Source organism: Sprattus sprattus (genome assembly GCF_963457725.1).
Source record: "Sprattus sprattus genome assembly, chromosome: 4".
Classification (NCBI taxonomy): domain Eukaryota; kingdom Metazoa; phylum Chordata; class Actinopteri; order Clupeiformes; family Clupeidae; genus Sprattus; species Sprattus sprattus.
This window is the reverse complement of record NC_137923.1, coordinates 19,931,468-19,944,882: the sequence shown is the minus strand read 5'-3', so window position 1 is coordinate 19,944,882 and position 13,415 is coordinate 19,931,468. Positions and strand designations below refer to the sequence as shown.

General features: G+C 45.3%; 1 protein-coding gene across 1 annotated transcript in view; it reads left to right on the top strand.

Annotated features, from left to right (window-relative positions):
* Positions 1–13,415, top strand: part of yeats2 (YEATS domain containing 2) — a 51,279-nt gene that overhangs the window by 23,539 nt on the left and 14,325 nt on the right. The window contains exons 16-21 of the mRNA XM_080837816.1: positions 396–554; positions 1,738–1,865; positions 4,236–4,382; positions 7,170–7,352; positions 10,240–10,636; positions 11,742–11,876. Of these exons, the coding sequence (XP_080693942.1) occupies positions 396–554; positions 1,738–1,865; positions 4,236–4,382; positions 7,170–7,352; positions 10,240–10,636; positions 11,742–11,876 (1,149 nt within the window). The remainder of the gene's footprint in view (positions 1–395; positions 555–1,737; positions 1,866–4,235; positions 4,383–7,169; positions 7,353–10,239; positions 10,637–11,741; positions 11,877–13,415) is intronic.

The window sequence follows — 13,415 nt, the reverse complement described above, 5'->3', positions numbered from 1 at the left end:
TCAGTTCGCAATTAGTCAGCAAAGCAGTTCTCCATGGCTCTCTAATGCTGTTCTGTGTGGTTTTCATGGTTCCTAGATGTTATGGATCTTTTATGGGTCCAATGATCTGTACATACCTGTGTAATGGTTCTTATGATCTGTACAATACATGTAAATGCTATTTTCAGAGTTAAAGATTGAGGGGGGTTAACATTTGCTGTTTAGTGTGCCCTTTTCAGTGAACTCTGTGTGTTCTCCAAGGTTCTTGTGTGCTTTCATTTAGATCTCATGGTTCTCGTCTCCGTGTTAGCATGTTTAAGTGTTCTTAGTGTGTGTTCTCTAAGGTTTCTCGTTGGCTTGTGATCTAGATCTCATAGGGTTCTCCCCAATGTTCTCTAAATGTGTGTCCCTCTCAGTGATGGCCACCCTGCAGCTGCCTGCCAACAACCTGGCCAACCTGGCCAACCTGCCGCCAGGTACCAAACTCTACCTGACCACCAACAGCAAAAACCCGTCAGGCAAGGGCAAGCTGCTGCTCATCCCCCAGGGAGCCATTCTTCGCGCCTCGAGTTCAGGTTAGAGCCCATGCATGCACCCATGCACGCACCCACGCACACACACACACACACACACACACACACTGCTCATTCCCAAAGGAGCCATTCCTTGTGCCTCCAGCTCAGGTTAGACCCCACGTGATACACACACACACACACACACATACGCATACACATGCATGGACACACACACACACACACACACACACACACACACACACACACGTCAGAGATGTAGGTCAAGCCACAAGGGTATGCTAGCAATTAAAAAGTGGTCCCTAACATCCTCTGGCCCCCTTGAGTGGTCCACTCCATTAAGGTTACCGGGTGGGTTACAGGAGTGTGTTACAGAGCGGCCATTACACTCTGCTGTATTGTAAATAGCTAATTAACAGTGCAGCTTCTAAAAGATAAAAAAAAATGACTTGCCAGCAGAGATGGGATGCTGTTCTTTGATGGAAACCGATGCACTAATGTTTCCATTCAGACTTTATCAACAGTCTCGCTGAAAAATGGCCGCCTGTCATGTTTCTGTTTTCCCAAAGGAGAGATTAACATCAGGACAAATATTTTGGCTGTCCTATTCTCTCTTTATCTCACTCTTTCCTTCCCATATATCTCCCCTCTCCCTTCTCTCTCTCTGCTTCTGTTGTTGTGTGTTTCTGATGAGTGTTTTGAGCGGTTGACGTCTTCCTGTTGTGAATTGACCGGTGTACAGTAATTGCACACAGTAGGGGGTGAATTGGCAGCCACGCTGTCCCCTGTGTTGGGTGAGTGGGTGGGAGGGGGGTTGTGATGGAGCGGAGGTTTGAATTATTGATGACCGTGTAGACTTAGCAGCATAATGTCATTTCATTACACTGAACAATTTTTTCCCTCCCACGTCTCACTTCCTTCCTGTTTGTGACCATTGTTGTCTGTATGAAATTGTGTATATATATATATATATCCGCTGTGTGTGTGGGTTTGTGTACATGCTTCTGTGTATGTGTGCTTGTATTTGTCTGCACATGTGTATATATTCACAATTGTGTGTGTGTTTGCATTTGTGTTATTTTATGCGTGTGTGGGTGATTTGCGTGCATTTGTGTGCGCGTGTCTGTTTCCACGTATGGTTCATGTGTATGTGTGTGTGCGGTGTTTGTTTCCACATGTGGTTCATGTGTGTTGTTTGTGTGTGTGTGTGTGTGTGTGTGTGCAGGTCAGCAGGCTCAGAGTGCAGCCCCCTCAGGCTCAGGCTCGTCTCAGACGTCTTCTGGCAGTGGATCTGGATCCAGCCTCCCCTCCCACCTCTCTTACACCTCCTACATCCTCAAACAGACCCCACAGGTATATAAATACTCCATAAGCTCTCTTACACATCCTTCATCGTCAAACAGACCCCACATGTATATAAATACTTTATAAGCGCTCTTACACATCCTTCATCATCAAACAGACCCCACAGGTATATAAATACCCCATAAGCTATATCTTACACCTCATACGTTGTCAAACAAACCCCACAGGTATATAAATGCTCCATAAGCTATCTTACACCTCCTACATCCTCAAACAGACCCCACAGGTATGTGTAAATACTAGTGCTGTCAAACGATTAAAATATTTAATCGCGATTAATCGCATTTTTGTCATAGTTAACTCAAAATTAATCACGATTAAATTAATCAAAATTAATCGCGATCGCAAATTTGTATCTATTCTAAATGTCCCTTCAATAATTTTTTATATTTTTTTATTTTATTTTAATGCTCTTATCAACATGGAAAAGTGGATTGGCTAGCTTTAAGCAATGTTTTATTTTATTGAAAAACAACATTGCCAAACAGGGCGGTACAAAATAAAATGATAAAGTGCACATTTAAGATAAACAAGGACTCAGCCTATAGTGCAGTTAATCCATGGCTTAATATTAGTTTTTTTCAAATTTGCTGTGAACATAGAAGTCAGGCCTTTTATTTAAAAAACAATAAACCGTAACAGTTAGGTTACCAATAAAAGGTAAGCCAGCCAGCTGCCTGTTGACATTTTCAGACAACAGTGAAGCTCGCTTCTTTTGCACAACACCACTTTTAAAGGTAAACTTTCTATTCAGATGCTTTTTATCATCAATTTCGCCGTATCGAGCTCATCATTCACTCAAACGTGACGTTAGCCTACTACACAGTTTGGGAGGGCAAAAAGAACGTTCATCTTAAAACATTTTTTTTTTTTTTTTACAACGCGTTAATCGCGCGATAAAAAAATGAACGGCGTTAAAATGGGTTCGCGTTAACGCCGTTAATAACGCGTTAAACTGACAGCTCTAGTAAATACCCCATGAGCTCGCTTGCAATTCCTTCATCCTTAAACAGACCCCACAGGTATGTGTAAATACCCCATGAGCTCGCTTGCAATTCCTACATCCTTAAACAGACCCCACAGGTATAAATTAACACTTTATAAGCTCTCTTGCACCTCCTACATCCTCACATAGACCGCAGAGGTATATAAATACTCCAAAATTCACATTCCTGTAGTCTTAATTATCACATGCAGAATGAGTAGCCTTCCCTTTAACACTGTATTAAACTTTAAGCAGTCAAAAATCTGTGCTTAAGAGACCAGATGCAGCAGCTGTGGCTCTTAATCTGCTGTCAGCGCAGCGGGGCGCGGGGCGCGGGGCTCATGTTTACACCCAGTCCCATCCCAGTGTGGGAGTGTTCGGGTGGAAAAATCCGTCTGCTGTGCCCTGTCGTCATGGCGCTGTGTCTGAAAGCGGTACATTCAGTAGCAACAGAGGTTATCTTTCTGCTTTGGTGTTCAGCATGGCGGGAGGAGGCCGACAGTAGTGCGGATTTGGGGGTTAATGGGATGCCCTAATGAGAGGGGCATTGATCAGTGCTGTCTGTGCAGATGCCACAGGGCCTCTAATGAGCATGAATGAGACATCTCTCAGCAGAGCCATGCCACATGATGCCGCCCTCTGCCCTCACCCTCTGCCTCACCTTAGGTATCTACTTCTAACAGGGCTCACACATCTACTCTCAGACACCAAAAAGCAGTGGCAGTAAGCTACTTATACTGGGCCCTAGTGCAAAATATAAAGGGTATAAATGCGGTTTTGTTTATACTTGAAGGGGCACATTTGTCTGCGAAATGGGCCCCTCATTGCTATGGGCCTCAGTTTGACTGCACTGTCTGGCTGCACCTTTAGTTACTTTAGTAATTCAATTTTTTTTATATAGAGCCAAAACAATACAATTGTCCCAAGGCGCTTTACAGAGCCCTACACCCTGCATTCCTGTCTCCAAGGCAGCTCGTATGCTTATGTATGCTCCTGCGTAACTGACTGTGGGTTTGCACATATTATAGTATTATAGATGTGCTTATACCATCACCATATACCATCTCTGTGACTTTATCTGATCCTATTTTATAGAATAATGTTGCACACCACATAATTGTATTGCTTTTCTCCATGCTACTTTTTTTGTCCCCCCGGCCACTGGGTTAAAATCCATCAACCTTGCCAGTAGGTTTTTATAGTGTTGTAGATGGTGTCCTGGTCATTGACTCCAAATGTATTTCCTACACCGCAACCCCAAACCACCCGCACACACACTCACACACACACACATAAAAGCTGAACGCTGTCAGATGCTGTTAAACCCCCCTGTTTGTATTGTATTGACTGGGGAGTGGGATTGATCTTTCCAGGGCACGTTTCTGGTTGGCCAGCCTGGCGGCTCGGCGAAGCAGAGTTCGTCCAGCGCCTCCTCGGGTCATGCGGCTTCAGGTGCGGCCAGCGTCAACCAGCAATCCATCCGGGTCACTGCAGGGCAGAAGGCCGCCATCTTGGCTCAGGTATGCAAGATCAGAATGACAAACTTACCCCCTGTAAGCCTGCTTTTTGGAGTGTTGAATGTAGCAGTTGCTCCACCCAGCCAACCCTGCACCCTAAAGACCTGGCTCTTTGGCATTGCAGTCAGGGTGAAGGGTCGTTGCACTCTAGACCTGGGTTCGAGGCCTGCAGTGGGTAACTGCTCTCGTTACAGAGAGTAATGTAATTTTCTATTTATGTAAATAGTATACCACAGATTATTGTGTGGGTAACTATAGCATCCTTTCCAAATAACTAAAATCTAAAATAACTTTGATGCTCCGAAGGTTTTTCTCAAGTTCTCTTTCTGTTGGGTGAATAATAATTCAAAGCTTGAATTTTAGTTTATTTATATATTAATTTATTTTGCCATGGGTTCTGTGCTTGCTCTCGACTTTAGGCTAAGGATTCCATAAACTGTCTTGGCATGCATTATGCTTTATCACCAGCACTTTATCAAAACTTGGGTCATATGAATGAAATTAACAGTTCAGTTCAAATCAGTATTTTTTTCTAGTGCAATTCAGTCAACTGGGTCAGACCCGCAACTGTAGGGTTAGAAATTCATCACAATGCAGCTTAATTTGAAACAAGGGAAATGTCCGTCTAGGGAGATTAAAACTCAATTGGGGTGCCAGTCTGAATGCAAAGCTTAGCGCTTCTGATGAATTGCAGGTTAGATTGGGGGTTAACTGCCTCTAATGAAGGCCTCTCTCCAAACAGTAATTTGTCAAAAGATGCCAGGACAATCCCTGTGCACGTAACTTCAGATGGCATTGCATTACACACTCAAGCAGTATTAGGGTGGGAGCAAGTGAGAGAGAGAGTGTTAGAGGGAGGGAGAAAGAGATGAAGCAAGGGGTAGGGAAAGAAAGTGATGAAGAAGAAGAAAAGCGAGGTTGGGATAGAGAGACAAGGGAAGAGAGAAAGGGTGAGGAAAGTCTTAGTCGTATAGCGTTTTTCTGTGACAGAACAGTAATGGCCGGTGCTTGGGAGTGACGAAAGCAGCCTTTTGAAAAAGTTCATAGATTTTCAACTACAAGCGCTAGCAGCTGCTGCCCAAAAAAAGGCAGAGCACTCTGGGAGAAGACGCTGGCTGTGGTGCTTTTTAATGTCGGTGGCTCATTCGCTCTCTCCCCATTGGGAACAATTGATAAAAGACATTTGCCCCCAGACAACGCTATATGGATACTCAGCCTTCTGAAGCCAGCAGAGTGTGTGAGTGTGTGAGTGTGTGAGTGTGTGAGTGTGTGAGTGTGTGAGTGTGTGAGTGTGTGTGTGTGTGTGTGTGTGTGTGTGTGTGTGTGTGTGTGTGTGTGTGTGTGTGTGTGTGTGTGTGTGTGTGTTCTCCTTCATGGCAGTAGTAGTTGAGGATCCCGGTCAGACGTGGTAACTCCACATGAACCGGGCCAGGAGTCAGGCACCCAGAGAGCCTTCTCTCGTCCCGAAGGCCCCGCAGACAAGAGAAGGAAAAAGAAAATGTCCCAAGTCTCAGCTTTAATATCTCAGCCTCGCATCCCACAGCCGTTTAGCTACACCAGCTTCTCCTTGGCTCATACTAAAATAATGAGCAGAGGAGTGCATGTGTCTTTGTGTGGATGGCTGTTTGTGTGTGTGTGTGTCTGTCTCTGCATGTGTGCTGTGTTTCTGAGTATGAATCAGTTTATACGTGTGTGTGGATATGATTATATTCCTGTGTGTATGTGTGTGTGTGCACGTGCACATTACGGTGAATGTGTGCCTATTACTGTGAGTGTGTGTGTGTGTGTGTGTGTGTTTGAGAGAGCATATTCCAGTGAGTGTATGTGTCCTGATTATCAGATTAGGGCTAATGACTAAGCCTGCGGCAGAGGTTTGAGCTTTCATTTCTGCTAACTTTCTGTTTTGCTATCTGCACCCCCCACCCTCCTCACATCATCTTCTTCCTTAGCCATTCTCTCCACCTCTTTCTTTTCGTTTTATTCACCCTTCTGCTTGTCTTACACATTTTGCATGATTTTTAGATTTTAGTGTTGCTTTATCTCTCTCTGTCTCTCTCGGTCAAGATTTAAAAGCCTTGATGTTCTCTGTGACAGTGGCGTTACCCCTTCTTACATTGTGTGTGTGTGTGTGAGAGAGAGAGGGTTTGTGTGTATGTGTGTGCGACAGACTGAGGGACAGCTTAATGACTTTGTTTTGATTTGTGTGTGACAGTCTCCTATCTCTGAGGCCCATGCTCCTCTTTTGGCCATTACACAGCTGAGAGTTTCCTGTTGAGTCGGCATCACAGACCTGTGTGTGGGTGTGTAGGTGTGTAGGTGTGTGTGTGTGTGTGTTTGAGAGAGAGAGAGACCAGTGAATTAGTGTCAGATTGTGTATACCTCGCTGGAGCTCAGCACAGGGACAGCTGGCTCTCTCTTTCCCCTGGGAGTGTGGTCTCTCTCTTTGTGTGTGTGTGTCTCTCTCGCTCTCTCTCTCTCTCTCCCATTTAATACCTTACATAAGCGAGGAAACCGCCTCACTTTTTAACTAATGCCTGTTGCCGGGCCTTCTCTAAGCCGAAAAGTCACCTTAGCTGTCAAAGCAATCCTCCCTGAATCCGTCTTTGTGTGTGTGTGTGAACCATACATCACTGTCTGGGCTTACCCAGGGCTTCTGTAGCTACTAGCACCTTAGAAAGCCTCAAGTGAATTTCGCTTCCTGGCAGTAAAGCTCTGCTGCTGTGATTGGGCATTACTTGTTGCGCATCACTTCCTCTTCCTCTAATGTTGATGTAAATGCTTCATTGACAGGTGGTGGGCGGGTCCCAGGCGTCTCAGGTGAAGCTGTCGGACGGCTCCGTGAAGACGGTGTCATCCGCCGCCCACCTTCCCAAGTCGGGCACTACCACCCTGAGGATGACGGGCGGTCTCATCACAGCCACCAGCACCACACAGAGCACCCCATCCTCCGCTGCTGCCACATCCACACAGCACGTGAGTCACGTCCCTCTTTGTGTGTGTGTGTGTATGTGTGTGATGGGTATGATGATGTGGAGATACTAATGGAAGGTCGTTAATCAATGAGTATGCACATTTGAAATAAGTGTGAAACGCTAGAACTTACAGAACAGGACAAATTATGATTATTGAATAGTATGATATACAAGTATCACTATCTGGGGTAACACCAAATGCCAGTGGGGTGAGGGGACATCAGTGTGTTGGGGTAGGTGGGGTGAGAGACTGTTGTCAATTGAGGCCCAGTGGCAAGTTGGCATCACCAGAGACAGGAAGTTAATCTCATGTGTGTGGCTTTGCTGGTGAACACTGTTTATCAAACAGATTGTGTGTGTGTGTGTGCGTGTGTGTCAGATGGTCCACTGGAGCTCAGCTCCTCTCCATAATTATCTGTGTCTCATATCGTGTGGCTTTATATGTTGACATTCTTTATGTGTCATGTCTGTGTAGTCTCTGGTTACTCTGTTTGATTGGTAAAAAAAGAAGAGGGAGCTCAGGTTACCAATCAACACACAAGTGCTAAGGATGTGTAATGATGTGCAGAATACCACAGAGCACTCTCTGCTCTCTTGTAGCTCAGCTGGTTAAGGCAGATGCTACTGGTACCAAGGTCATGCCCTCACTACCCAGGGCGCCCAAACATATGCGCACACAGATAATTTGAAACATTGTGTACAGACCCAATATACATACCCATGCCCAATGGTTTACTTTGCCTTGCCTTCTAGCCAAGAAGCCAGGGCTTTTCTGGGTGCTTTGAGCTACCCCATTTCAGGGTGCGCTAGCACAAAGGGTCACGCCCGCCTAGGGATACAAACCTTACATTTCGTAACTACCATGTGGGTCTACTATCAAGGCAAGTTTAATGTGATGTAATATATGACTGCAAAGGAGGTCTTTGTTGTGAGTAGTCAAATTTAGATCTGGTTATTCTCCAAGCCATGGTTCTCAGCTGTTGCAGTGTATGTGTGTGGGGTTGGGTGAAGTTCTGCAAAGAAACATAATCAAAATGTTGGATAGTGTTTCCACACATTACCTCTTCTGTGACCTTTTATTTTTTTTCACCATGCAGTCATGATGAACCCCATGACATTTCACTGTGTCGCTGCAGTAGCATTGTGCTGCATCAGGATTTGCGTGTGTGTGTGTGTGTGTGTGTGTGTGTGTGTGTGTGCGCATGTGAATGTGTGTGTCTGAGATCAGGAGTCATTTCGGGATCTAGGCCAACCCTCATCTAGCTCTCTATTTGGAAAGGTCAGCCAAATGGACCGGTTCGATAACCCTCCTCTCACAATTAAGGGCAATTATCGCACACAGAGGGAACAGGGCATATCTGAGCCTGTCTGTGTCTCCTGTATGTCCTATTCAGCATGGGAATTTCCTATTCAGCGAGGGGATATATTTATGTGACACTACTGAGGGGTATGTGCACGTGTGTGTGTGGCAACTGGAGAGGTTGGTATGTGTTTCTATGCAGCAGTTTGTTGTCACAGCAGATGGAAACACCAGGAGAAAAGCATGGCACTAGGATGCTGTGGGCTGGCATGCTTTCCCGCACGGCCACTGCAGGGCGAAATGCCTCAGCTCTTTCTCTCTCACACACACACACACACACACACACACACACACACACACACACACACACACACACACACACACACACACACACACACACATATGGAAATAGATATACATATGCACACTCACTCACACATACACACACACATTCAGTCACTTACTCATGCATGCACAGACAGATTCACATCTATGCATAGACACAGATGTCCACATGACACATACAGTCGTGGCCAAAAGTTTTGAGAATGACACAAATATGCATTTTCACAAAGTTTGCTGCTTCAGTGTCTTTAGATATTTTTGTCAGATGTTACTATGGAAGGCTGAAGTATAATTAAAAATATTGAATAAGTGTCACTGGCTTTTATTGGCAATTACATGAAGTTAATGCAAAAAGTCAATATGTACAGTTTTGACCCTTTTTTTTCAAGACCTCAGACCTCTGTGGGGTTGCTCCTCAGCCAAGGGAGTGGGCTCGCTCATGATTTTGCCTAAGAACACAGCCATGAATAAAGAATGGTACCAAAACATCCTCCGAGAGCCACTTCTCCCAACCATCCAGGAACAGTTTGGTGATGAACAATGCCTTTCCCAGCATGATGGAGCACCTTGCCATAAGGCAAAAGTGATAACTAAGTGGCTCGGGGAACAAAACATTGATATTTTGGGTCCATTGGCCAGGAAACTCCCGAGACATTTATCCCATTGAGAACTTGTGGTCAATCCTCAAGAGGCGGGTGGACAAACAAAATGCAAGAATGGGCCGCCATCAGTCAGGATGTGGCCCTGAAGTTAATTGACAGCATGCCAGGGCGGATTGCAGAGGTCTTGAAAAAGAAGGGTCAAAACTGCACATATCGACTTTTTGCATTAACTTCATGTAATTGCCAATAAAAGCCAGTGACACTTATTAAATATATTTAATTATACTTCAGCCTTCCATAGTAACATCTGACAAAAATATCTAAAGACACTGAAGCAGCAAACTTTGTGAAAATGCATATTTGTGTCATTCTCAAAACTTTTGGCCACGACTGTATAGCGACGACACTCTTTCTAGCATGTTGCTGTTTCTAACTGTTGGTAAATGTACATGTATTTACATCTAGGTGTACCCTGACAAGTGTGATTATACCATGCCATGCCTGTGTATTCAAGCATGACTTGAGCATATGATAGTTTGTGATTGTATGCAATATTTTTGGTGTGTATGTGAAAAATATATTTTTTTTTCAGAGATGGGCTGCCAAGCGTTAACAGTGTTCTCCTGTTCTTCTCCCTTCAGACTGCAGATGGCACCAGCGTGCCCTCTTCCCCCGCCCCGTCCTCCTCCTCTTCCTCATCTTCCTCCTCCTCTGGGTCCAAACCTGTATCCCAGCAGCACTCACTGTTAGTGGCAGCCAATCAGGCGGCGGTCATCAGCGCAGCCAAGAACGCCAGCAACGCAGCTGCCGCCGCTGCCGCTGCCGCCGCCGCCAACTCGGCAGCAAAATCCAGCACAGGCGCCCTGGTGACCGTCGCCAAGAGCATGGCTGCCAACATGCCGGTCATTAGCCTGGGAAAGGGTCCGGGGCAGACCGTGGTGAGCTTGCCCAAGAGTGCTAGCCCCTCACTGGTCACAGCAGCCTCACTGGTGGGCAGTGGGGGAAGTGTCAGTGGGAAGGCAGCAGCCACACTCTCAGGTATGTAGACACACGCACACGCACACGCACACGCACACGCACACGCACACGCACACGCACACGCACACGCACACGCACACACACACACACACACACAGCCCAAACTAGTAAGACTGCAGGGGAAGTCTACTATCGTGGCAATATATGCTCTGTTTCTTGGGTTATTTAGCTCCATAAATCCAACTCAAGCACAATGTAGTTTACCAGTTCAAAACCTCCCAAAAGAAAAGCATCCCTGCATATCAGTTCTTTTGCTTGAAGGTCGGCAATGGATTTTGTGTACATCAAGATGTGCTAATGTCATTCACAGTAGCTTGCCCTAGCTGAGTGCTAACGTTTCAGTGCTTACGGTTCTTTCTGTAAAATAACTTAAAGATAATGTCAGTTACTCCCCATTTGAAATAAACCAAAATGCGACAAAGGCAAGGCAAGGCAAATTTATTTATATAGCACATTTCGTACATTAAATGCAATTCAATGTGCTTTAAGGTGGATTGTGTGGGAGATGAAAAAACAGCCAATGAATGCAGCTGCAGCTTGATGTAAACCAGAATAAGCATCGCTGTCCTTATTTCCAAGTAAACGCATGAGACTGTAAATGAATCTAACTCATGAAAATGCTTGGTGTCTTGGTAATACTTATTGGCAGTCCTTTGCAGAGCTTGTTGGGTAAAACAATTGGTCTTTTCCTCGCCCATGTGCTTGAGCAACCTTGTGAGATGGTGCCAGATCTATTGTTATTGCATTCATGCTTCTCTTTTGGCAGATAAAAAGGATGAAGTATTAAATATGTAACGGCCCTTGAGTGTACTGCTGATTCAAAGCAATTTGCACAGTGTGTGCGTGTGCGTGTGTGTGTGTGTGAGAACATGTGTGAGTAGATGGGTGTCTGTGTGTGTATCTGGGTTTGTGTATCTGTATATGCATTTTTGTGTGTGTGTGTGTGTGTGTGTGTGTGTGTGTGTGTGTGTGTTTGTGTGTGTGTCTATGCGCAGTTATGTGTGTGTGTGTGTGTGTGTGTCTATGCTCAGTTATGTGTGTGTCTGTGTGTTTATGCTCATTTATGTGTGTGTTTGTGTGTGTGCGATTGTGTGTTCTTCCCCAGGCATGCTGAAGCTGCACACAGGTCAGCCCAGCTCCCAGCAGACCTTGCTCACTATCCCTGCCAACCAGCTAAAACAGCTGAGTGTGGGCACCGGCACCGGGGGAGTCCAGACCATCCTCATGCCCATGGGCAAAGGTACCCGCTATTCTCCACACTCTCGCAGCAGGCACGCATACATAAACTCACACACACACACACACACACACACACACACACTTTCACACACTCTTACATACTCTCATACTTCTACACACTATCTTAGCACTTGCAAACACACACACATACTTTTCTCCTCCTGAACTCTCAAATGTGTCTTCTCTCCTCAGCACTCAAATTCAAACACAACTTTTGACAAGACAAGGCATTGACTTTATAAAAGTTTTATAAAGTTTTCTCAGGCCTTTCAATTCACTCTGCATCGTCATAGTGTTCCCAGTATATGTTGGGAATGAGATAATGCTCTATGTTGATTTCAGAAGACTACCCACTCTCAGTAAAGAGGTGTGGATGTTTATCTTTCTTCTTCTGAACAGTCTGTGACTGGACTTAGCTGTGCCATCAGAACTGAGAATGTTCAGGCTACTCACTCTATCACAGCCAGTCAGAGGGGATTGATTGAAAGCCTTCACCTACAAGCCTGTAATTCATTTTTGCATGCAAAGAAACCCATATATTAATAACACTGGTGAAATAACAGGACAACACAATAAAGCAGGAAACAAAGAACTCCCACAAATACGTAAACTCCCTTCAGTTAACTCTCTTGGTCCAGCCCCCCAGTGGTCCAGTGTCCTGTCTAGATCTAGATGGCTTGTTTACTGCAGCACTGAAGTCAATCTGAGAGAGTAGCTAACCAGTTGTCTCATATTCTGTGTGTTATAATGAATGGATTACAAAAAGTGGCAACAGTGTGAGTCTTAAGACAACTTGAGGCAAGGCAGAGTAATCCAGACGAGACTGGACTGCACTGGTGTCTTTGTCAATGTCAGATGTTCTAATCCTGTGGTGTCCACTTGGTACAAATTAATTTTGTCATTAGCCCCTGCCAAAATGTCACCAACTTGTCTCCAGACTTGTGGTCTCTTGACAAAGTGGGGTAGTCAGATCTAGCCGAGGGAAGCTGGAGAGGGGTAGTCAACAAGTGTGTGTGTGTGTGTGTGTGTGTTTGAACGAGCGTGTGCGAGCGAGCGAGAGGGTAGGATAATGAGCCACCTCTGATAGATCGGGGCCGTGTGTGTGTGTGTGTGTGTGTGTGTGTGTGTGTGTGTGTGTGCGCACGCGCATGCAGCAGTGGGTGTCTGGGTGTTTGTTAGTGCATGCAAGCAAGCGAGTGCTGTGATTTCTGCTGAGTCTAAGGCAGTTAGCTGAGCTTCAGTGCTTCTGAATTATAGAGGCCCTTGTGAGTATGTGTGTGTGTCTGAGAGTGGCTGTGTGTGTGCCTGTTTGTCAGTGTTAAATGCAGCATCTTGGCTAATCCCTGACTCTGGGAGTCTGAAGACCTGTAACTCTACCAGTGCTGGCACATTTAAACCACATTAGCTATTATAAATTACTGTGGGCATTCATAAACGGAGCCCCTAATATCTACGCTCATCTACCAGTGGTTTGCACAATGATATGACCGTTGTGTGTGGATATAATAGAAAGCATAGAAAGGGCTGCTTCTGTGCTTTT